The sequence below is a fragment of the Nannospalax galili genome, unplaced genomic scaffold (assembly GCF_000622305.1).
Source record: "Nannospalax galili isolate Female #2095 unplaced genomic scaffold, S.galili_v1.0 scaffold64, whole genome shotgun sequence".
Taxonomy (NCBI): Eukaryota; Metazoa; Chordata; class Mammalia; order Rodentia; family Spalacidae; genus Nannospalax; species Nannospalax galili.
In genome coordinates this window covers 1,893,361-1,916,155 of record NW_008352316.1, presented here as the reverse complement: position 1 = coordinate 1,916,155, position 22,795 = coordinate 1,893,361, and the positions used below count along the sequence as shown (strand labels likewise).

Here is a 22,795-nt window from a genome sequence, read left to right as displayed (position 1 = left end):
GGCATGAACATCCAGTCACTGTTGCAGAGCCTGTCAGCCTTGAGAGCCCACATCAAAAGACGACTTAAAAGGCCACTTCCTTATTTATTTATTTTGTGATGCTGGGGATGGAACCAAGAGCTTTGCTAGGAAGCACTGTGCCACTGAAACACATTCCCAGTACAAGGCCACTTTCTTAATGAATCTTGGAAACACATCTACTTTAATAAACAAGAAATTAAATTGTATCAATTCTTCCTTTCCCCACAGCTTCATCTGAGAAAAAGCATCTTCCTTTGCTCACAAAGGCCTGTGTTTCATAGAAATGACATTATTGTGGGTCTCTAGAGTATTACAGCTACAGACCATTTTCACAATTTTTTTTTTATCTTTTTTGAGACAGGGTCTCCCTGTAGCCCCAGCTGTCCTGGAACTCACTTTGTAGACCAGGCTGGCCTTGAACTCACTGAGATCTGCCTGTCTTTGCCTCCCAAGTGCTGGGATTAAAGGCATGCACCACCATGCCCAGCTCACAATGTTTTTTTGAGACAAGGTCTCACTCTATAACCCAGGCTGGCCTCAAGCTCATTGTGACCTTGAATTTGGAGGCTTCTATGTCAGTCTACCAAATACTGGGACTACAGATATCCACCATCATGACAGGCTCCATTTTCACAATTTTAGACAAAAATTATATTTGATTTCTCATACATTCATTCCTGTCCACTTCATTCCCCACTATTTGAAATATACCCATAATCTTGTATCTCCACACCAATTTTATCTATGAAAACTAAGTTCATACTAATGAAATGTCACTATGAAATTAACCTTCCTGAGTCAGGTGGGCCAACTCAGGGTCAAACCATTCCTCTTTACAAAAGGTATTCATTGCTATTTGAGGATGCACTAGAACTTTAAAGATCCAATAAAGGGTCTAAAAACACAAAGAGTATGGCAATGGTGAATCATGCCATAGAAGAAAAGCTGATGTCAAGACTATTTGGCTTCAAAGTAACAGTTGAGAAGTGTGAGGCACACAGACATAAAGTGTTTTCTGATAGTAACTTTCTTGTTTGTATTTAATAAGCTAAAGAAGTTTTTCATTTGCTTGTATTTATTGTGGCAGCTTACATGAGAAGCTGACCTAAAGCAGGGCATAGACTAAGTGACTTTTTGAAACACAATGCAGATAGCATTATCAGTCTCTGAAAGGCCATGGGATAGGCAGCTACTGTCAATATCTTTTAAGATCACATATGGAAATTATTGAACAAACATCAAAAGACAAGGAGAAAGAGACAAAACATTATGGTCTTGGTAAGCTTCCAGTACCTACCCTGGACTTTGAGTTACCCATTCCCATTTCCAGATCCTTCTGTAGCCTTCTCCTCCTGCACTTGGAAAAATTAGTGATCCGCATGATGAAATAAACAAATGATTTTGGACTAGGAACCAGACTGAAGGGTGGGGGCAATGTTTTCCCATCATCAAAGTATGATAACCAAAGTTTTGAACGAGCAAATTTCCATTCTACATCGCTGTCATCCTGTCACAAAACAAAATTCATCGTCAAATTAGTAAGTTTTAAAGATTTTATTTATCTTTTAAATATACATTTTAAACTTTTAATTTATTTAATGTATGAGTGTTATGTCTTCATGCATGTAAGTGCACCCATGTACAATGCCCATGGAGGTCAGAAGAGAGTGTCAGTCCCATGGAACTGGAGTCACAGACAGTTGTTAGCTACCTGTGGGTGCTGGGGCTCGAACCCAAGTCTTCTGCAAAAGCAATCAGTGCTTTTAGCCACTGAGCCATCTCTCCAGCCCTTATTTTATTTTTAATGTGTGTGTGTGTCTGTGTGTCTGTGGTGAGTGCAGGGCTTGTGGAAGCCAGAAGAGGACATCAGATCCCCTGTAGCTGAAGTTAGAGGTGGTTGTGAGTTGCTGGACACTGATACTGGGAATCAGACCTGGGTCTTCTGCAAGAGCAGAATGTGCTTTTAACTACCGAGCCATCTCTACAGCTCCACAGTTACTAAATTCTAAATTAGGCATTCTATTAAGTGATATATGTTCTTACAGTGAATCTACATTACTTTTGAAATAGGTAAATAACATATTTATCGGTATATAATTCCTACATGGCTACATAATATAGTATCTTCTACTCAGATGCTTTGTCTTCCATATATGTCTGTTTGCGCCCACTGAAGTATAAGCAGAATTTCCTGTACTTCACTCCAAGGTAAAGCAAAAAGGCAAGGAAAATTCAGAGTCAAAGAAGGATAAACATGGGGCCAGAGAGACGGCTCATCATTAAGAGTATTGGCTGCTTTTGCAGAGGACCCGGGTTCAGTTCCCAATCCACATGATGGCTAACAACCATCCACAAATCCAGTCCCAGATGATCCTATGCCCCCTTCTGATCTCTGTGGGCATTGCACTTATATACATGCAGGCAATACACTCATACACATAAAATAAGAAAGATAAACATATTAATTGCTGTTTTCCTCCCTCACTCCCACCATTTCCTCATGTTCAACATTGGTGCCCATACTCTGCCACACCTCATTCTCTCTTGATCCATCTAAACCAGGTTCTAGATAGAAATCTTACTCCAAAGGCAAAGGAAAAGACAAAAATGGAATTTAGATAAATGTTCTTCCAAACTCTGAACATTCTGCCCAAACAAAGAATATTGCCTGTGTTTGTCAGGCATCTATCAATTCTTTTACCAGAAGCAATGGGTTGGCTGGTCTGAAAGATGAAAACCTCCCCATAGCCAATATTTCTAGCCAATAACCTTACAACTTTTGAAATATATCCTGAGAAAAAATAGAGTGGTAGTAAGCCCACGGAGACTCCTGCTGTGCTCCAAAGAGCAGAGAGGTGTGAGATTGCCTATCCAGGTAGAAACAAAGGCTCTCTGCTTGGCTGTCGGGCTCTGTGAGGGACCTGGGGCTCTTACAACAGGGCCCAGAGAAGATGTCACATTGTTAGTAGAAGAAAGTGGCACGAGAAACCTTGAGGACAAGAAACAGACTTACCTCAATTTCTTGATATGAACTATTAATCATAGCAATTAGCATGTTGAGTAAAACCACCACCATGGTGACATTGTATATTCCATAAAGAACATATCCAATATTCTCTATGAATTTGTGATCATATTTGAGCACAACAGAAGTTACTTCAGACAACCCAAATATTGACCAAAACAAAGTCTTGAAACTTTCTTCTACACTGTTGAAAAATAAAACATACAGCAATGAACAGTTTCCAGTACTGAAAAGCAAAAATAAAAACAAATTAGCATCTTATACTACACGATGTAAAATACCATTATGAAACGCCATCAGCAGGGGTTGGTTAAGAGCAGAGGACCCAGGTTTGGTGTGAAGTACCCACATGGCAGCTATCATTCTTAACTCCAGCTCCAGGGAATCTGATGCCCTTTTCTATCATCTGTGGATATTGTATGCACATGGTACACTTGCACACATGCAGTCAAAACATTTATACACATAAAATAAAAATAAATCTTTTTATTATTTATTTTGTTGTTATCCTTGCTGTTTTAAGACAGAGTCTCACTATGTAGCACTGGCTGGCCTAGAAGTTCCTGTGTACACTAGGCTGGCCTTGAACTCACAGAGATCTGCCTGCCTCTGCCTCTCCAGTGCTGGGATTAAAGGTATGCACCACCATGCCTGGTAACAAATATTTTTTAAAAATACCATCGTCATTATCTCTTAACAATTGCGTCTAATACTTTTTTTTGAGACAGCTGTAGCCCCAGCTGGCCTGGAACTCACTATGTAGACCAGGCTGGCTTTGATCTGACAGAGATCCACCTGCCTCTGTCTCCCAAGTGCTGAGATTAAAGGCATATGCCACCACACCCAACTCTACTAAAATTTTTTAGGAGAATCATTGTTGTATTTATTTTTGAGACAGTTCTACTCTGCAGCCCAGTTGAACTTGAACAGGTTTTTTTTTTTTATCTTCAACTCTAAATCATGGGGTTACAGGGATATGTCACCATGCCCAGGTTGTTATAATTATCAACAGAAATTATTCTCTGAGGTTTTCAGGAACTGGTGCCAATACCTAGCTTTCTGAAGTCATCATCAAGTAAAAATTCACTGAGCAGGAGAAAGCTGAAGTCATGTCACAATACCCAGACCATTCTCCTAAAAATATGAAAGTTTGGAGTCTGATTTTAAAGCAGATTTTCTGGATTAGACCAGAACCAGGATTAAAATTAAACACTTACTTCAAAAGAGTATGTAAAAGTATATTCTTGGCATCATGATAATCTCGACATCCAAGAACAAGCTAAATAGTTCTGATACATCAAAAGGGTTGCCGGGCATGGTGGCACACGCCTTTAATCCCAAAACTTGGGAGGCAGAGGCAGGAAGATCTCTGTGAGTTCAAGGCCAGCCTAGTCTAGATAGTGAGTTGGAGGTCAGCTGGGGCTACAGGGAGACCATGTTTCAAAAACAAACAAACAAACAAACAAACAAAAAGTGTTGGATGACATGCAGCCATGGGGGAAAATGAGACAGTGGTAAATATCTCCCTGTGGATTTAGGATTTCGGGAGCTGAGACTGTATTTCTACCCCATCCCAGGTCGGACTATGTTGTTGATTTCCAGACCACACTGTGAGGACCACTGTCTGCTCACCTGTGGTCCCAGCTACTGGGAGGCTGAGGCAGGAGGATGCTGGAGCCCAGGATTCAAAGCTAGCCTGGGCAGGATAGTGAGACCCTTCCTTAAAAAACAAATAGTTAGCAGGGGCTGGAGAAATAGCTCCTTAGTTAACAGCACTGGCTACTCTGGCAGAGGACCCAGGTTTGATTCCCAGCACCTACATGGTGACTAATAATCATCCTTAACTCCAGTTCCAGATGCCCTTTTCTGGTCTCTGTGGGTATTATACACATGTGGTACACTTACATACATGCAAGTAAAACACTCATTTTTTATTTGATTTATTTTTTTTTTGAGACAGAGTCTCCCTGTAGCCCCAGCTAGCCCAGAACTAGCTATGTAGACCGGGCTGGCCTGGAACTCACAGAGATCCACCTGCCTCTGCCTCTTGGAAGCTGGTACTGAAAGCTTGTGCCACCATGCCCAGCTACTTTTTAGCTAAGTGTGGCACGTACTGTTAATCCTAGCCCTCAGGAGGCAGAGGCAGGAGGATCTCTGTGATACTGAGGCCAGCCTGGTCTACACAGCAAGTTCCAAACTAACTAGGTCTACAGGGAAACCCTGTCTCAAAAAAAAGTATTTTTGATCCATGGTTTACTGAATCACAAATATGGAACACAGATTCTGAAGCTCAACTGCACCTCTTCTCTGGAAATAATATTCAACTGGAAGAGAAGGAAGACAACAGAATGGGAGATTCCTAGTCCTGCCACCGTAACAAGTGCACTGGCCCCAGAGAGACTAATCACCAAATCTCATCCCTCATATGGCTTTCTGTCAACTTGTGTTTGATTGATTTTATCATATGATCAACTTGTAAACACTTAGGACCCCCCCCCAGAACTCACTATGTAGATGAGGCGGGCCTCAATCTCACAGAGATCTGCCTGCTTCTGCCTCCTAAGTGCTGGAACTACAGGCCTGTGCCACCACACCTGGCTTTATTTTTTTAAAATATTTACTTTAATTTTATGTATATGGGTGTTATACCTGCATGTGTGTTAAGTGCACCCATGTTGTGCAATGCCCACAGAGGACAGAAGAGGGTGTCAGATCTGCTGGAACTGGTGTTACAGATGGTTGTTAGCCACCATGTGGGTGCTGGATCAAACCTGGGTCTTCTAGTACTCTTAACCACTGAGCCATCTCTCCAGCCCCAGTGACCACTGATCTGTTAACTGAATAAGGAACTCTTAAAGCAGTAATACAGGTTCATTACAAAGCACAGCTGAAAAATAGCCTCCTCCCCCAAAAATGTTTCATGGAAATAGTACTTTAAAAAATATCTTAAACAAATTCCAAATAATAATGTAGCCTATAGACTTGTAGGCTTAAATACTACTTCATTTATTTATTCACACACTCAACCAATAGTGATTATATATCTATTATGTTCTAGAAATCCTGCTAGTTCCTAGGGATAGAGGGCTGAGTAGAAAAGATTTCATTCCCATATAGAGGGTGTGTCCCTCTGTGATGAAACTCTAGACTGTGTGATGTTATAATGTAGATGGAGGCAGGAGGCTAAGAATTGTCCCTGTGTTTGCATTACTCAGCCCATCACAGCACTACTTGGCTCCTCTCAGCTTCCACGTAGAGGGGATGTGTGGGGACAGGGACATATTCAAATACTAACAGGAAAGGACACTGGATCTGAGTTCCTACTGTGGGCAAGAGACTTTATATAACTAGCTTTATGTAATCCTCACAACGACCTTATTTCAAACCTATCACGCTTATTTAAAAAATGACGAAAATGATACTGCGAAATGTTCAGTAATGTAATGAAAAGGACGCAGCTAGAAAATAATAGACTGCAAAAATCCTGGTCTGTCAGATTTTCCAGTTAATATTCTTTCCCCAACATTATGTTGCCATGCCTCCATTGCCGGGGGCGGGGGAGAAGAGGGCACTGGGTCTCTATGCAGGACCTCTGTCCATTAGGGGCACTGTGCCCCTGTGCAGGATATACCATCAATTTAGGGTGGGCACTATGCAGGGCCTCTGTCCAATCAGCAATGGAGTCACATAGATTTTTTTTTTTTCATTCATTACAATGTGAGCGTCTGGTTTCTTTCACCTTTAAGACCTGCTCTACTTTAACTATTTAAAAAAATGACTTCAGAACGACTTAGATGTCTTCAAGGGCTTGATGTTACACTTTATCTACAGGGAATTTACTGAATGGGGATCTGGCTTCCAATTGAAGCATTATAGAGAACAAAGTGAAGAAGGATTTGTGATCTTCCTGTCTATAAGGACACACAAGGTAGTGTGAGCCCATGACCACCAAACACCCATGGGCCAGAGAGTCTCACAGCTGGATAACTCTATGCTGGGGAAAACTGTCAGTGATAGTTGCTATGGAGGTTACTCAAGGAAAACTTCAGGGAGGAGGTGACTCTTCAGGGAAGAAACCTCATAACCAAGGGTAGAACTGGCATTCCCCTCACAGGAGCTATAAAGGCTGCTTCTGAAAATATTTTTACTGAAACTGAACTTCCTTTGTTCTATTCTAAACTTGTTAGAATTTCTCTTCATACTTAAAAAATTTATTTATTTAATTATTTATATAATGAGTGTTTTGCCTGCATGTATGCAATGCCCACGGAGGCCAGAAGAGGACATCAGATACCCTGGAACTGAAGTTATGGACAGTTCTTTGCCACCATGTGGGTGCTGGGAACTGAACCCAGGTCCTCTGCAAGAGCAGCCAGTGCTCTTAACTGTGAGTCATCTCTCCAGCCCTTCACACCTTTTTAGTAAGATGTTTTACTTACGTGGTAAAAGCAGGATTTACTTTGGCCCCAAGGTAGTAAGAATAAAGTATGAACATGCCAATCATGAAGGCCAGAAACACCATAATGAAGAGAACCATGAACTTGAATATGTCCTTCACAGTCCTTCCAAGAGAGATCTGCAAAGGCCCAAAGCTCTCATTTGCAGGGAGGATATAAGCGATCCGGGAGAAGCTGAGCACCACGGCTATGGCATAGAGGCCTTCAGATATGATCTGAGGGTCAGAAGGGAGCCATTTATCCCTAGCTAGAAAAAGGAAGAAAGAGATTAAAAATGAAGTTTTCTACTTATTCCTAACCATGCAAAGTAAATACTTTAAAATAGATCTATTGTATAGACAGGTGGTTCTTATCTTCATTGAAACTGCTACAAATTTAGTTAACTGTTCAGATACTATTTTTTAATGTTAAGCTAGAAACAACATCTATATTACTTTCAATAGAGGAAACATTATTATGAAGATACTAAGATGACTTCACACAGCACAGGAACAGAGTAAAATACAAAAGACAAAGAGACTGAATGCTTCCTGGACACAGACTGTTCAGGATAATGACAGCTGGCATTCACCATCCTCTCAGGTGTCAGCTTTATTCACTGGTAAAGCTGCAGTGAAACTTCTTTTCCGTATTTTGAAAACTAATTAAACAGTTAATGCAAGTAAAATCTCCAACAAGAAGGGAGAATGTCATCAAAAACGGTGCTGACCTCAGGAGATCTGAGCCGTGTGACTGGTTCCCAGAGAACAAAAACACCAGAAGTATCAACAACAGGATATAGACTGGGAATGAGGACCCATGACAGTGGACAGCAGATCTAGTTTCCTGACCAGCCAGTGAAACATTATGTGGTTAACTTTGTGCAAACTAGGTTACTTACAAAAGAATGGTTACATCGTAGACATGTGTAACAACAAGCTTAACATCTGTTGAATGTCTACCATGTCAAGACACTGCCTTCAACCACCCAATGTTATCTATCCTCTTTATAGAAACAGAAACTAAGACTTAGAAAATTAAAAACAAAACAAAACAAAACAAAACAAAAAAAACAGAGGAAATATGGGAGGAGTTGGAGCGGGGAGAGGAAGAGGTGGAAATTATGTTTTGTTTTGTTTTGTTTTAGTCTTTTTGAGAGAGGGTCTCCCTACAGTCCCTACTGGTCTGGAATTCACTATATAGACCAGGCTGGCCTCAATCTCACAGATCTGCCTGTCTCTGCCTCCCAAGTGCTGACATTGAAGGCATATACCACCATGCCTGGTAGAGGTAGAAATTATGTAAATATAGTACTTAAATATGAAAATTCTCAAAAACTTAAATTATAAAAAAAACATATAAAAAGTAGGGAGGCCTGAATTCATAAATTCCCTGTAAACAGCAGTCACTAAATACACATGAATAAATTTAAATATACGGGTTATAGAAATAGTCAAGATATATATGACATAAAAACACAATTTTAGTTCTTTTCGTTACAAATGGTGACCATATGGTCCTTTGAACTAGTGTCCTTGGTACACCAAAACCCTTACTTGTTGATAATGACGGGTAATGTGTTTAAATGTCATACCTTGGAGTATGTAACTCAGACTCTCTAAAAAAATCTTAATGTACTCTTCATGAAGTTAAGTCCTAACTGCACATGTAAAGAGTCCTCCTCCCAACCACAACACTTTTAAACTCTGTGTTTAGGCACTCATATCTTAAAAGGAGTGTCAGACAATGTTTTATTGAGTTATTGTGATACTGGGAATTGAACCTAGTGCCTCATGCTATGCAAGTGCAATACCGCTGTGCAATATTCCTGGCCTTTTACTACTTATTTATCTACTTCTTTTTTAATTAATTACTTAATTAATTCATAGATAAAGTTTTGCTAAATTGTCTAGGCTGACCTTGATCTATGTAGCCTAGGCTGACCTTGATCTATGTAGCCCAGGATGACCTTGATCTATGTAGCCCAGGCAGGCTTTTCAACTTGTCATCCTCGAGTAGCTGGGACTATAAAGCTGGCTAATATACAACTACATGAAAAGTTGCCAGTTGCAGGTCCTCGATACTGGTTTGTGCTAGGCAAAGAAGATATCAGTGTGTCCTTCCATCTGAATGTCTTTGCCATGAGAAAGACATATCTTGCTCTCCCAGGGTATGCTGGCTTTGCAGAGCTTTCTCATGTGTATCTCAGCTCTGACTCTTGCCTCTGCTAAAGTTGTGTTCCCTGTGCCTGAAGGGCAGTTCAACGTTCTTTACGTCATATCCCATGTCCCTGAGCATGAGTTCAGGGTGCATACTCTCCCCACTGACCATAAACCTCCTATATATTTCATGCTGCACATACAGTAGTTGCCTATTAATCTGAGGTTTGGCTTTCCACCATTTCAGTGACTTGTGGTGAACTGTAGTCTGACAATACTGAGCAGCAAATCCCAGAAATAAATAATTCGTAAATTTTAAAGTACTCAGCCTTCTGAGCACCATAATAAAGTCTTGTGCACATTATTGCCATCCCTCACAGGACATGAGTCCAGCATATCTGCATAGTATATATCACCTGCCCATTAGTGCCTGAAGAGTCCTGTAGTTTGTCAGACTGACAATCTCAATTATAGTGTTTGTGCTTAAGAAACTCTTATTTTACTTAACAATAGTTCCAAAGCTCAAAAGTACTGGTGCTGGCAATTTTATTACAGCAGGTTGTTGCAATTGTATTTTATCAGTCATTAATCAGTCACTGTGCCTAATTTGTAAATGAAACTTTATTATAAGCATATAACATATGGGAAAGAATTCAGTATGTGTAGGTTTCAGTGCTGACAGTGGTGTCAGGCATCTATGGAGAGTCTTGGAACACCTCCCTCTCAGTTGGGGGGCTTCTGTGTCTTCACTGGCATTTTCTTCCAAAATGCCCTTCCTGAAATGTAAAAGAGCCCTTAGGTTAACAACTCACCATAGGTGAAATACTGAACCTCTGGTGGGAGCGTGACTGTGCTGAGGTCACTCTCTTTCACGTAGCTATCCACATACTGCTGTGCTTTCGTGGCCTGTAGGAAAGCTAGGAACCTGGCTGTGAATGCAGCAATGAAGATAGAGAGCATGCCAAAATCGAGCACATTCCACAGCTGCATGATGTATTCCCGGGGTCCTTCCAGCCAGAGCTCCTTGCACTCGGACCACATCATTCCTGCACAACAAATTGTGGATTAGGTTTTACATGTTCTGTCCTCCACCAGGCTGCATCCAGGAAAGGTGAACCTTCAGAGGCAACTGATCACGTGGAAGTCAGAATTTGAAGAAACACATGTGGTGCCAAGAATGCCACTGCTTATAAACTAACTCTGTGCGCAGCTACAACTGAAGGAGGACAAGAAAGAAGCAAGGACAGTTCTGCCAGTCCAGGGTTTGTTCTTCAGGCATGAAGTTTTGGAAGGAGAGGAGAAAAGGGGTCCCTATGAAATCAGAGGCTGATTAATTTAAACCATAGTAATATGGGGGTAGGAGAAGCCTCAGATGAGAAATGCATTGTAGACATTTAACAAAAGTCATGTCCCTGTTCTCCCCAACTCTCTTTCCCCATTTCCAGTACCTACTGGGGAGGCCATGACATCATCTGAAAAAGACCCCATCCTTATGTAGGAGACATGCTAACGAGGAAACAAAGCAGAAAATACCTTTTAGGGAGACAAGGATGAAGTAGTCCACTTTAACCAATTGTCATGACTATGCATACAGGGATGTCCAATCTTTTGACACTGTGATATGACATCTACAAATATGTGGACCATATACATCATGGGTTACAGGCTAGACACATTTGACAGGGAAATGTTGTAACATTTTTAAAAGAAAAGTAATGGCTCAAAATAAAAGTTATGAAGTAATGACTTTCCCCAGCATGAGGCCACAGGGTGAATAAGTAAACAACTACCTACTGACTCAGGAGATGAAAAATACAAGAAATAGATAGGCTAGGACAACATAACACAAGAATGACTTGGTGACAGAAATTAATGTACAAATTTATTCCATTTCCTGGGGTGGAGAAGAATTTTTTTCTCATTATTTAAAAGTTTAGGGGCTGGGGAGGTGGCTCAGCAATTAAGAGCGCTGGCTCCCAGCACCCACATGGCAGCTAACAACCATCCATAACTCCAGTTCCAGGGGAATCTGACACCCTTTTCTGACCTCCCTGGGTATTGCATAATACAGGTGCACTTACGTACATGCAGGCATAGCACTCCTACACATAAAATGAAATGGCATAAAAATAAAATAAATTTAGTTTAACATAACTGCTTAAAATGGGTTATCACAAAATTAACATTCTGAAAATGGAAACTCCCTTAAAAGCTCTAAAACCAAAGCAATATATAATCAAGGTTCTTTAGTCACAAATATTTCAATTAAAAAAATTGATCATCAGGGTGGGGAGATGGTTCAATAGTTAAGAATACTGGCTGCTGGGGCTGGAGAGATGGCTCAGTGGTTAAGAGCACCAGCTGCTATTGCAGAGGACCTGGGTTCAATTCCTGGCACCTACATGGTAACTAACAACCACCGGTAACTCCAGTTCCAGGGGAATCTGATGCCCTCTTCTGACTCCGAGGGCACTGCATGACATGGGTGAACTTATATACATGCAGGCAATACACTCATACACATAAAATAAAAATAATAAAAATTTTAAAAAAGAGTACATAAGCTGGGCGTGGTGGCACACGCCTTTAGTCCCAGCACTCAGGTGGCAGAGGCAGGCAGATCTCTGTGAGTTCAAGGTCAGCCTGGTCTACATAGTGAGTTCCAGGCCAGATGGGGCTACAGGGAGACCCTGTCTCAAAAAGACCCCCCCAAATAAAGAGTACTGACTGCTCTTGCAGAGAAATGGGTACAGTTCCCAGCACTCACATGGCAGTTAACAACTGTACATGACTCCAGTTCCAGGGGATCTAAAACCTTCTCCTAGTCTCTGCAGGCATTGCAGGCATGAGTGCACTTGCATACAAGCAGGCAAAACACTCATACATATAAAATTGAAATAAATAAAGTTTTAAAAATTGATCATCACAGTCACATTTACAAACGTATATTTTGTTATTGAAGTTAGATTTCTGAAACACTGTATCTTGTAATTCAGCTTGTATTAATTTAGTTGGTGTTAGGGTATAGCTTTCAGCATTATTTACTATTAGTCATTCAGTTATTTTCTCATTTAGCTTTTCTTACAATGATGATGTTCTTACCATTCTTGTTTTTCATAGAAAATAACTGTCACTTATGCAACTATTTTTGTTTTGATAGAAATTAAGAATACTTAAAAGTCTTACCAAGAACCCAGACCATAATTAGCATTTCTGTCCATGTGAACTGGGTGGTCTTCACCCTGAAGATTTGTTTCGGGTAGTCGGTAACAGTGACGTTGGGCAGTGTGGTGATGCCTTCAAACCTGTCTGAGGCATTGAACACAAGCAGGCCCAGGAAGATGATGAAGGAGGCAGCATGTGCCACGAACTTCATAAAAGGGCTTCGCAGAATTTTCCCCAGCTATGATATGACAGAGAGGGGGAGGGAAGGAAGAGGGAGAGGGAGCTGCTTTAGAAAATTTGGCTTCTACTTGTAACAATAACTATATAAGATAAAATGAATAATAAAAGATGTGGGAACACCTTCTGCTTGTTTCTGAAGAGCTGCTGGGGCTTGTCCAAGCTGTGGTCTTTGGGCCACATGCCTCCCAGGAGAGCTATGAATGAGACCCAACACATATGTAGACCCAAACATCAAGTGCAATGTCAAAAGGTTGGACACTCAGTGATGTGCACTATGAAAACTACAGTTTTGGGGGAGATGCTTCCTCTAAAATTAATTTCAAAAGTCTTGAAAATCCATTATCTAAATGCCCACTCTGCCATAGGTCATACTGTCCTGGCCAGTACCCTTCTGGAAACTCCAGGTCAGGAGCTGGCTCTTGCTGTTACATTTGCACAAAAAACGATGTAAAGTCGAAGGTGTTGGGGCCTGGGAAAAGCAATCTCAATTTGGCCTGTGTGATTCATTCATGTTTTGTAATTCACTTGTTTGGATGAGTTTGGAGACTCACCTAGAGCATTAAAAATTTCTTAATGAGTTAAGCATACACACACACACATTGTAAGCAAATTTAGTTTTCATTTCTAAATAGCCCAGAATCATCATACCATATAATATTTTAAAAGGCAGAAAATATTAGAATCAAGATAAATATTCTATCAATGACTACCTGTATAAAGAAAGAGATATACAGTAACTAGACCCTCTAAATAAGAGTTTAATTGAAAGTCATCTCTGATGTTTGAAAATTATGTATTATAATAAAGGCACTTCTGACATTCAGCTTTTTATTTATTTATTTTTTTGCTCCACCCAGTGGGCCTGCTGCAGGGGTGAGGGTCAGGGGCGGTGCTTACTTGTTTTAACATGGTTCCTTAAAACTGTCTCATATATACTGTTCTTAAAGATCCCATGTTCTGGGCCTGGAGGGATGGCTCAGTGGTTAAGAGTACTGGCTGCTCTTGCAGAGGACCCTGGTTCTAATTCCAGCAACCACATTGTGGCTAACAACCATTTGTAACTTCAGTTCCAGGGGATCTGATGCCCTCTTCTGATCTCTGAGGGCATTGGATGATATGAATACACACACATGCAGGCATAACATTCATATGTTAAAAATAATAAATAACATATTTTTAAAGAGTCCCAGGGCTTGGGAGTCAGAGGCAGGTGGATCTCTGTGAGATAATGGCTAGCCTGGTCTACACAGCAAGTTCCAGGCATCTGGGGTTACAAGGAGACCCCCCCTTTTTTTTTTAAAGTTCCATGATGTAGTAGAAATGAAAGGCCATTCTTTCTGTCTCCAGGGCCTCCACAATTCAACAATTAGGTACACTCAATATATTTATCAAATATGTTCTCCATTGAGCACATCCAGAGCCTGCTTTTTTCTTTTATATCTTTTATGTGTATGAGTGTATTGCCTACATTTAGGTGAGTGCACCCATGTTGTGCAATGCTGCGGAGGTCAGAAGAGGGCTTCAGATTCCTCTGGAACTGGAGTTAAGGATGGTCCGTAGCTGCATGTGGGTGCTGGGAATTGAACCCAGGTCCTTTGCAAGAGCAGTCAGTGCTCTTAACTGCTGAGCCATCTCTCCAGCCCCCAGAGCCTGCTTTTGAACTCAGTCTGTGACTTTAAAAAGATTAGGTGCGGATATAGATAGATGATAGATGATAGATGACAGATGATAGATGGATAGATAGATAGATAGATAGATGATAGATAGATAGGTAGAAGATAGATAGATAGATAGATAGATAGATAGATAGATGATAGATGATAGATGACAGATGATAGATGGATAGATAGATAGATGATAGATAGATAGGTAGACGATAGATAGATAGATAGATGGATGGATGGATAGATAGATAGATAGATAGATAGATAGATAGATAGATAGATAGATAGATGATAGACTGTAACTTCAAACAAGTGTGTCCAGGGCCTTCATTTGATATCCACAAATGACCAAAGACTGTTATGTATTTCTGAATCTGAACATCATGCACACAGACAACTATCACATTTTCCATATCAAACAGAAAAATAAACAACAGTATAGTTACATATCTGTGCTCAGACACAGCAGCAGAGGATGCATTTGGCACCAGTGACCCAAAGCACAAATGATTTGGGAGGTGCCAAGTCCATTGTTTCCTAAAGGTTGATCTTTAAAACCTTAAAAAGATGAAAATAAAGCAGTATACTAATTAAAAATTATTTTTATTATTTTTATTTTATGGGTTTAAGTGTATTGTCTTCACATATATAAGTGCACCTGTATCATGCAATGCCCACAGAAGTCAGAAGAGGGTGTCGGGTACCCTGGAACTGGAGTTATGGATGATTGTTAGCCTCCATGTGGGTGCTGGGATTCGAATCGGGGTCCTCTACAAGAGCAGCCAGAACTCTTAACCTCTGATCCATCTCTTCAGCCCCCGCACACTCATTTTTAAAATGGGGTGTACATGGAGAATTTTTTTGAGAGCATTGGGAATAAAACCCAGGGTTTCATAATGCTAGGTCAGCACTCTAACACTGAGCTATGTCCCCAGCCTAACAATTCTGTGTGCATGTGTGTACATGTACATGGAAAGGGCAGAGGTCAACCTCAAGTGTCTTCCTTAACTGTTATCTGCCTTATTTTTTGAATCCAGAGCTTATCAATTAGCTAGACTAGCTGGCCAGTGGACCCCAGGGATCCTCCTGTCTCTGCCCAACACTGGGATTACAAGTACATGTCACTTGACTGGAGAGATGGCTCAGTGGTTAAGAGCACTGACTGCTCTTACAGAGGACCTGGGTTCAATTCCCAGCCCACATGGCAGCTGACAGCTGTAACTTCAGTTCTAGGAGAATCTGACACTCTCTTCTGATCTCGGGTACTGCATGACACAGGTGCACTTACATACATGCAGGTAATGCACTTATACATATAAAAATAAAAATAATAAATAAAACAAAAAACAAAAACCACAAGTACATGCCACCATGCCTGGCTTTTTATAGGGATTCTAGGGATTAAATTTAGGCAAGCACTCTATCAACTAAGCTGTCCCCAGTCCCAAGCCTCCAGCCCTGAAACTGAGAATTAAGTTGTTTTTTAACCATATGATAGATAATAAGAAGCAGCTATTAATGGGGCTCCAGAAACTGCTTAGTTCCTACCTTTCCCTCCTCAAGAAACATGACTACAGAGTTAGCTGCATTTTTTAAAGTGAAGAGAGAAAAAGGAGTGCAACCCAAAATGCCCACCTCAGCTCTGCCCTGCTTTAACCAACTGAGCTTCCTCAAGAGACAGATTCTTGGGAACTGGAATTTTCCAATGCACTCCCCCAGAAAAAGGAAACCATGGTTACATTATGACTTTCTTCTCACTGCAGGCTCTCATTTCATTTATGTGTTAACCTTTGGTGTCTATGTATTTAAAGATTCGTGTAGAATAGTTTATCCATGATACTTAACAAAGAATGAGTGGTTATCAGATTTGGTCAAAATAACAAACTTTCTGGGGTTGGAGAGATGGCTCAGCGGTTAAGAGGACTGACTGCTCTTGAAGAGGACCCAGGTTCAATTCCCAGCATCCACATGGTGGCTACGAACCGTCCTTAACTACAGTTCTAGAGGAATCCGAAGCCCTCTTCTGACCTCCGCAGCATTGCACAACATGGGTGCACTTACATATACGCAGGCAATACACTCATACACATAAAATAAAAATAAAATAAAATAAATGACAAGGAAGTAAGATGGATATTCTCGCACATCCATGTGGGGAGAGGTAGGGACACTGCTACATCAAGGCAATGACAGACTTCCAGGGTCATATGTAAATAACATTGACTCATTTTGCTTGAAACTGACTCCGATTTAAACAAAACCAGACTGGAGAATATAAACATGAGATTAAAGGCTCTAACAGCAATCCTTCTCTGGGGCAGTGCCCTTTCTTAGATTCTGTTCCTATGATTCATATTCTCTTCCATATCTTGTTTGGGGGATTTCTTCAGAACAACCAAATTAGCTTTACATGGGCAGGCTGAGAGAAGAAAGGCACTGAAGAGTGATCAAAGCAAAACTAAGCAGTGTTAAAGAAAAAATTAAAGCCCCCATCCCAAATTCTCCATATTTTAGAACTTTCTGAAAGAACAAAGGGCTTGAGAAACATGCCATGCACATGCCTGACAGCTAGACGACACCACTGTTTTCCATATGCTTACCACTCAGTCAGGGGAAGATTGTGGGGGGCTCCCAAGTTTACTGTTTCGAGATCCTGCCATAGTACAGCTGTCTGCTTCCCTCTGTCCCATAGCAGCTTAGGCCCCGTTCTGCTTATTAAGCTGTCAGTACCATCCATAGGAATGCTACCTCCCTCCAGTCACTTTAACTCCTTTCTGTCTACCATAGGGATTTTAGTCTACAAGCCTAAGCCTGCCATGCTTGCAAATGTGATCTATCCTGTCAGTACGAAGTCCTTTCCCATTCCTTCCTTGATTGATACCATTAAAAAGTAGGCCTGCCTTTAATCCCAGCACTCGAGAGGCAGAGGCAGGTGGATCTCTGTGAGTTCAAGGCCAGCCTGGTCTACACAGCAAGGTCCAGGCCGGCTGTGGCTAAAGGAAGCCCCTGTCTCAAAACTACCAAAAAAAAAAAAAAAAAAAAAAAAAAAAAAAAAAAAAACCCAACAAAAAAGTAGAATCTGTATTCCCGAGTCAACTAACATGCCTCATTAAAGAGGTGGGAGCCTGACAGCCTGACATCTAGTTTTTGCTCTTCCCCCACCAAAGATACACATTACACAAACCACAGAGGGACGGCAAAGAGGCCAGTACCTTGCTACAAGGCGCAATCCAATAGCCAATGGCGAGGAACGGAAGGCCCAAGGCGACAACCAGCACAACCAGACATTTGATAGCTATGGTCTGTTCTCGAAGGCCAGAGAGGTTCTCATACCAAATCGTCAAAAGCTGTTGCTGGCAGTTGGGGTGAGCTACAAACTGCAGGGAGTGAAGAGAGAGAGGGAGAGTGGTTAGCACTCTGTGTCACACCTGAGAGACAGAACGCAGCTGCACACCAAAGATGTCAATACCTGTCTTTCAGAACACAGCCTGGTAAGATCTCCCTTGTCTTCCTTCCCCTTTTCAAAATTGCTGCCTGCTAGAACAAAAGGGAAACTTTGATATTGTTCTTAGTCACAGTCCCTTCTGATAACCAAAAAGATGCTATCTTGCTTTTTGGATAGCTCAGTGTGAAAAGAGCATCTTATTGTGTTGGGCCTACTGAGTGCTTATATGCTTCTGTCTTCCCTAAATTCACACTTTGAATGCCTAACACCCAATGTGCTGGCATTGGGAGGCTGGGCTTTCTGGATGCTTGGGTTCTAAGCACGGAGCTCTCACTAAAAGACCCCAGAGGTACTGTGTTTCTGCCATAGATGGTAAAAAGAGAACTCTGTCTGCAATTCAGAAGGTGACCCTGACCAGAAGACAGCCCTGTGGCCATCTTGACCTCAAACTTTCAGTGTTAGCGCTATGAAAAATGAGTTTCTGTTGTTTATAAATGACCCCAGTTATGGTGCCTTGTTGCAGCACCCAAACCACCTAAGAATGCTTTACTGAAAGCCCATTTTGCTTCTGTTAAAAAAAAAAGCTAGGCATGGTGGTGCACTCCTTTAGTACCAGCACTTGAGAGGCAGAGGGAGAGGCAGGCAGATCTCTGTAAGATGGAGGCCAGCCTGATCTACATACTGAGTTCCAGTTCCTTCAGCTGGGGTTACAGGAAGACCCCGTCTCAAAAAAAATTTGAAATTCAGGGTTCTGACTTGACTTGCTTTTGCTCTGTGAGATCTGCCTGCCTCTACCTCCTGAGTACCAGAATTAAAGGCATGCACTAGCATGTTCAGCTTGCTTTAAAGACAAGGTTTCAGGCTAGAGAGATGGCTCAGTGGTTAAGAGCACTGGCTGCTTCTGTAGAGGACCTGGGTTCAATCCAAAACATACAGTGGTTAACAACCATGCATAACTCCAGTTCCAGGGGATCCGATACCTTCTTCTGACCTCTGTGGGCATTGCATGACATAGGTCCACTTACACACATGCAGGCAATATACTCATATCCAGAAATTAAAATTAATAAATAAAAATATATTTTAAAAAAAGACAAAGTCTCATTATGCAACCCAGCTAGTCTTGGACTTGGGATTCTCCTGTTCCAGACTCCCAAATTAAAGATGCATGCCATCATGTCCTATAAGATTCTAATTTTTGAAAACTGTTTCATGTGCTATTACTTGACCTTGTGAGAAAAACTGTATTCACAAATCAAGACTGAAGAATTCCTGGGTACATGTGAAGTTTCTCAAGATCCTGTGGAGAACCCCAAATTTCTACTTCTTCATTGCTATTTTTAGGTAATTTCTTTCCTGCTCCCTCTATAGCTCCTAAATATATATCCAATTTATTAATTTATTTTTCAGAGTGTTGTAACACCTATTATCAACCAGGTACCTTGCTGGGCATTTGGCCCAAGGTAAAATGGGAGAATCAGTGTTACTTTAAGTCTTAAGCAGACATCTCTTTAAGATTCACTGTAAACTGTAAAAAAAATGGAATATAAGCCATTATAATAAAAATATAAATTCTACATACTTGTCAAGATAATAAGAATTTAATTTGAACATTGGTAGAAACGTCTTAGTATCTGAAGGTTCTGCATTTGTGAGAAGCTGAACAAATGCAGGTAAAAGGTTCTTTGGAGACTCCAGACAGGCAGGCTTAGGATGGGGAACTGTGCATATTAGAAAAAGTCACAGGTTGAGCACAGAATATCATCATCAGATTACTGCTTGAAAAGTCAAGCATGTACTTTTCCTAGAATCCGGGAGTAATCCAAAGATTTCTGCAAGATACAAAATACCCATGCAGTGAAAGACAAATGCACTATGTCCTTTTAGATCAACGGATTCATTCCCCTCTAGGGAGTGCCTGCTTCCTATGGCTCAAATGCATCTCCTCCAAAATTCTGTGGTTGTCAGTGTGATATTCTGAAAGGGCAGGGTCTGTCAAGGGTGACTAGAGTGGCCAGGTAGTGTTCATTTTTAGTTTCAGCTAGTTAGGAGGCTTGAGCCTAGGAATTCAAGGCCAGCATGGACAACTTAGCAAGATCCTGTCTCTCGGAACAACAATTTAACTAAGAGGTGAGTAGACCCTCATTGAAGAAATAAAGGCCCTCCTAAAGAGTTGTCATGAAGTGTTTAGCAAGTTTGCTCTTCTACCCTTTGGCCACTGGAAGGCACAGTGTTACACCCTTCTGACACCCCTTCTGGAGGACACAGCCCTCATAGACAGCTGCACCTACTAGTCCTGTCATCTTGGACTTAGCACCTCCAGAACTATGAGAAAACATATTTCTGTTCTATAATTTACCTAGCCTCAGGAACTTTTACAACAGCACAAATGGACCAAGATACTGCCTTTCTTACGTTTTAAGGTTTTAAGTTTTAAAATTTTATTGTTATTAGGTATCAAAATGCCTGAAAACAAATCCTGAGTCCATCACTCTCAAATCCAGCCTGGGAAGACAAAAGAAAAATGAGGAGGAACCCAATAGAGGGATGCTTTTGGAAGCTCTCATCAAGAAATCCCAATGGACTCTGATATGAACATTTGAAATTTGCCCTGTTCTGACTTTTTTCTAGTTCCCTGTCTAGAACTTGTAATGCTAATTACTCTTGCCTTTACTTCTCCTTCACATCCCCCTATTCACCAGTCAAGGACTTTCTTTTCTCCCTCCAGATAAGAATTATGCAATTTGGGAGTCTTTTATATAGATCACACTGAAGGGGTACCCCAATTGTCTCACCCTGTGTCCCTGTTCAGCATGGAAGAAGCCAGAGTGGTCTGTGTCCTGAGTCCCTATCTGCAAGCTGGGTAACCTCTTCAGAGGATGGTGTGATAAGAATAGGAGGTAGGAATTGGCTAGGCAGTTAGGGCAAAAAGACCCTAAAGAAAAGTAGCCAGTTTCTTGGCTAAAAGTCAAAATGTCCTTGGGCCTCTTAGCAACACTCTGTTCCAACGGTCAAAAATGTCAAAAGTATTTGGGAGTTCTTGTCTAATCCCTAAAAGATTTTAGGGTTACCTCTTCAGAGGGGGGAATGTTAGAGTAGCAAAAATCCCCATTAAAAGAAAGAGAGAGAGAGAAAGAAAGGAAGGAAGGAAAGAAAGAAAGAAAAAGAAAGAAAGAAAGAAAGAAAGAAAGAAAGAAAGAAAGGAGGGAGTACACGAAGTTGTCAGAAAAAAAGTGATGCGGAGATACGGGAGGTGTTGAGGGGGAGTGGGTGTGGATTTGATCAAAACACCTTATTTGCACATATGAAATTCTCAAAGTTTTTTTTTAAACTTAAAAAAAGAAAAAAAATTATTGTTATTATTAGTAGTAGTTTTCTTTTCTTTACTTTTCTTTTTTTGAGACAAGATCTCTCTGTAGCCCCAACTGGCCTGGAACTTGATATATAGACCAGTCTGGCCTTGAAATCACAGAGGTCCACCTGCCTCTGCCTCTATTATTATTATTATTATTATTATTATTATTATTATTTGCACATGCATCTCACAGCATGTATGTATAGCCAGAGGACAAGCTTGTAGAATCAACTCTCTTCTTCCACCTTTTTTGAGTTATGGGGATTGAAATGTTGTCAGGCTTGCATGGCAAAGGGCCTTTAGCCACTGAGTCATCCCCTAGGACTGCATTCTGAAGTGCAAGCTGGCCTGGAACACACGGCACTCTTCCTGCCTCAGCTCTCTCATGCTGGGATTACGGGTGTGAGCCACCTCCAACTCTTGAAGACAGAAATATTAACGCTTTGGTTTGGCTCTTTTCCTCCCACTCCTCCCACCAAGACTCATCTTTAAATAGAAGATGTGCTTTATGGCATTGATTACCCTTTCCGCAAGGCATATGTGTGATGATCAACATCAATCCTTGTGATTTGCATCATAAGCTATCAACACTTACTACATGTACACAGTGGCTGAAGCCATGGTGTTTGCACGGCACCACATCTGCTGGTTCCTTTCAATACACACAAATAGATCCAACAATCCAACAATTTAAAAATCCTAATGCAAATATATAAGGAGCATTTTAAAAAGCATAAAACCAATACAATACTAGTAAGCAAAGTCAGGAAAACCTGATCATTCAGGAGAGAAGTTTTTCCTCTTTCCAATGACTTCAAAATAGGACAATGACCTTATCTCTTAAAACCATTTTACTTCCTAGAAAAATCTCCTTATGCTGCCATGCTGTCACAGCCAACTGGGTAAGATTTGTGTGTTGCTTACCAACTTTAGTGGACCAGCAAATTGAAGTAATTATAAAAATAATGCCCTGATTTGAGGTTCTGTGATTTGAAGAGAGAATGCTTGACACATAAGAACATCTTTCAATGGGACAAAACTATCACAGTGTTATAGAACACACACACACACACACACACACACACACGCACATTACACACACAGCCAAATGAGTAATAGGATTTAAGCTGAACCATCAGCCAGGGCAGGTGATGAAAAACAGCTGAGTAAACTTACAGCTAAAAAAATTATATTATGCTGTCTTTTCAACGAATCACAAGAACTCTCTTCATGAAAATACTGTTGTAAAAAAAAAAAAACCGGTAGGAAAAATTTTCTTTTTTAA

At 40.9% G+C, this 22,795-nt stretch overlaps 1 protein-coding gene across 4 annotated transcripts in view; it reads right to left on the bottom strand.

The window, feature by feature from the left end:
* Trpc3 (transient receptor potential cation channel subfamily C member 3) overlaps window positions 1–22,795 on the bottom strand; it is a 78,064-nt gene that overhangs the window by 20,734 nt on the left and 34,535 nt on the right. For all 4 annotated transcript variants that reach the window (XM_008849237.3, XM_029554149.1, XM_029554150.1 and 1 more), the window contains 6 exons: window positions 17,923–18,087; window positions 12,828–13,044; window positions 10,454–10,687; window positions 7,486–7,750; window positions 3,035–3,230; window positions 1,319–1,528 (listed from right to left, as the gene is read on the bottom strand). In XM_008849237.3, coding sequence (XP_008847459.1) covers window positions 1,319–1,528; window positions 3,035–3,230; window positions 7,486–7,750; window positions 10,454–10,687; window positions 12,828–13,044; window positions 17,923–18,087 — 1,287 coding nt within the window. The remainder of the gene's footprint in view (window positions 1–1,318; window positions 1,529–3,034; window positions 3,231–7,485; window positions 7,751–10,453; window positions 10,688–12,827; window positions 13,045–17,922; window positions 18,088–22,795) is intronic.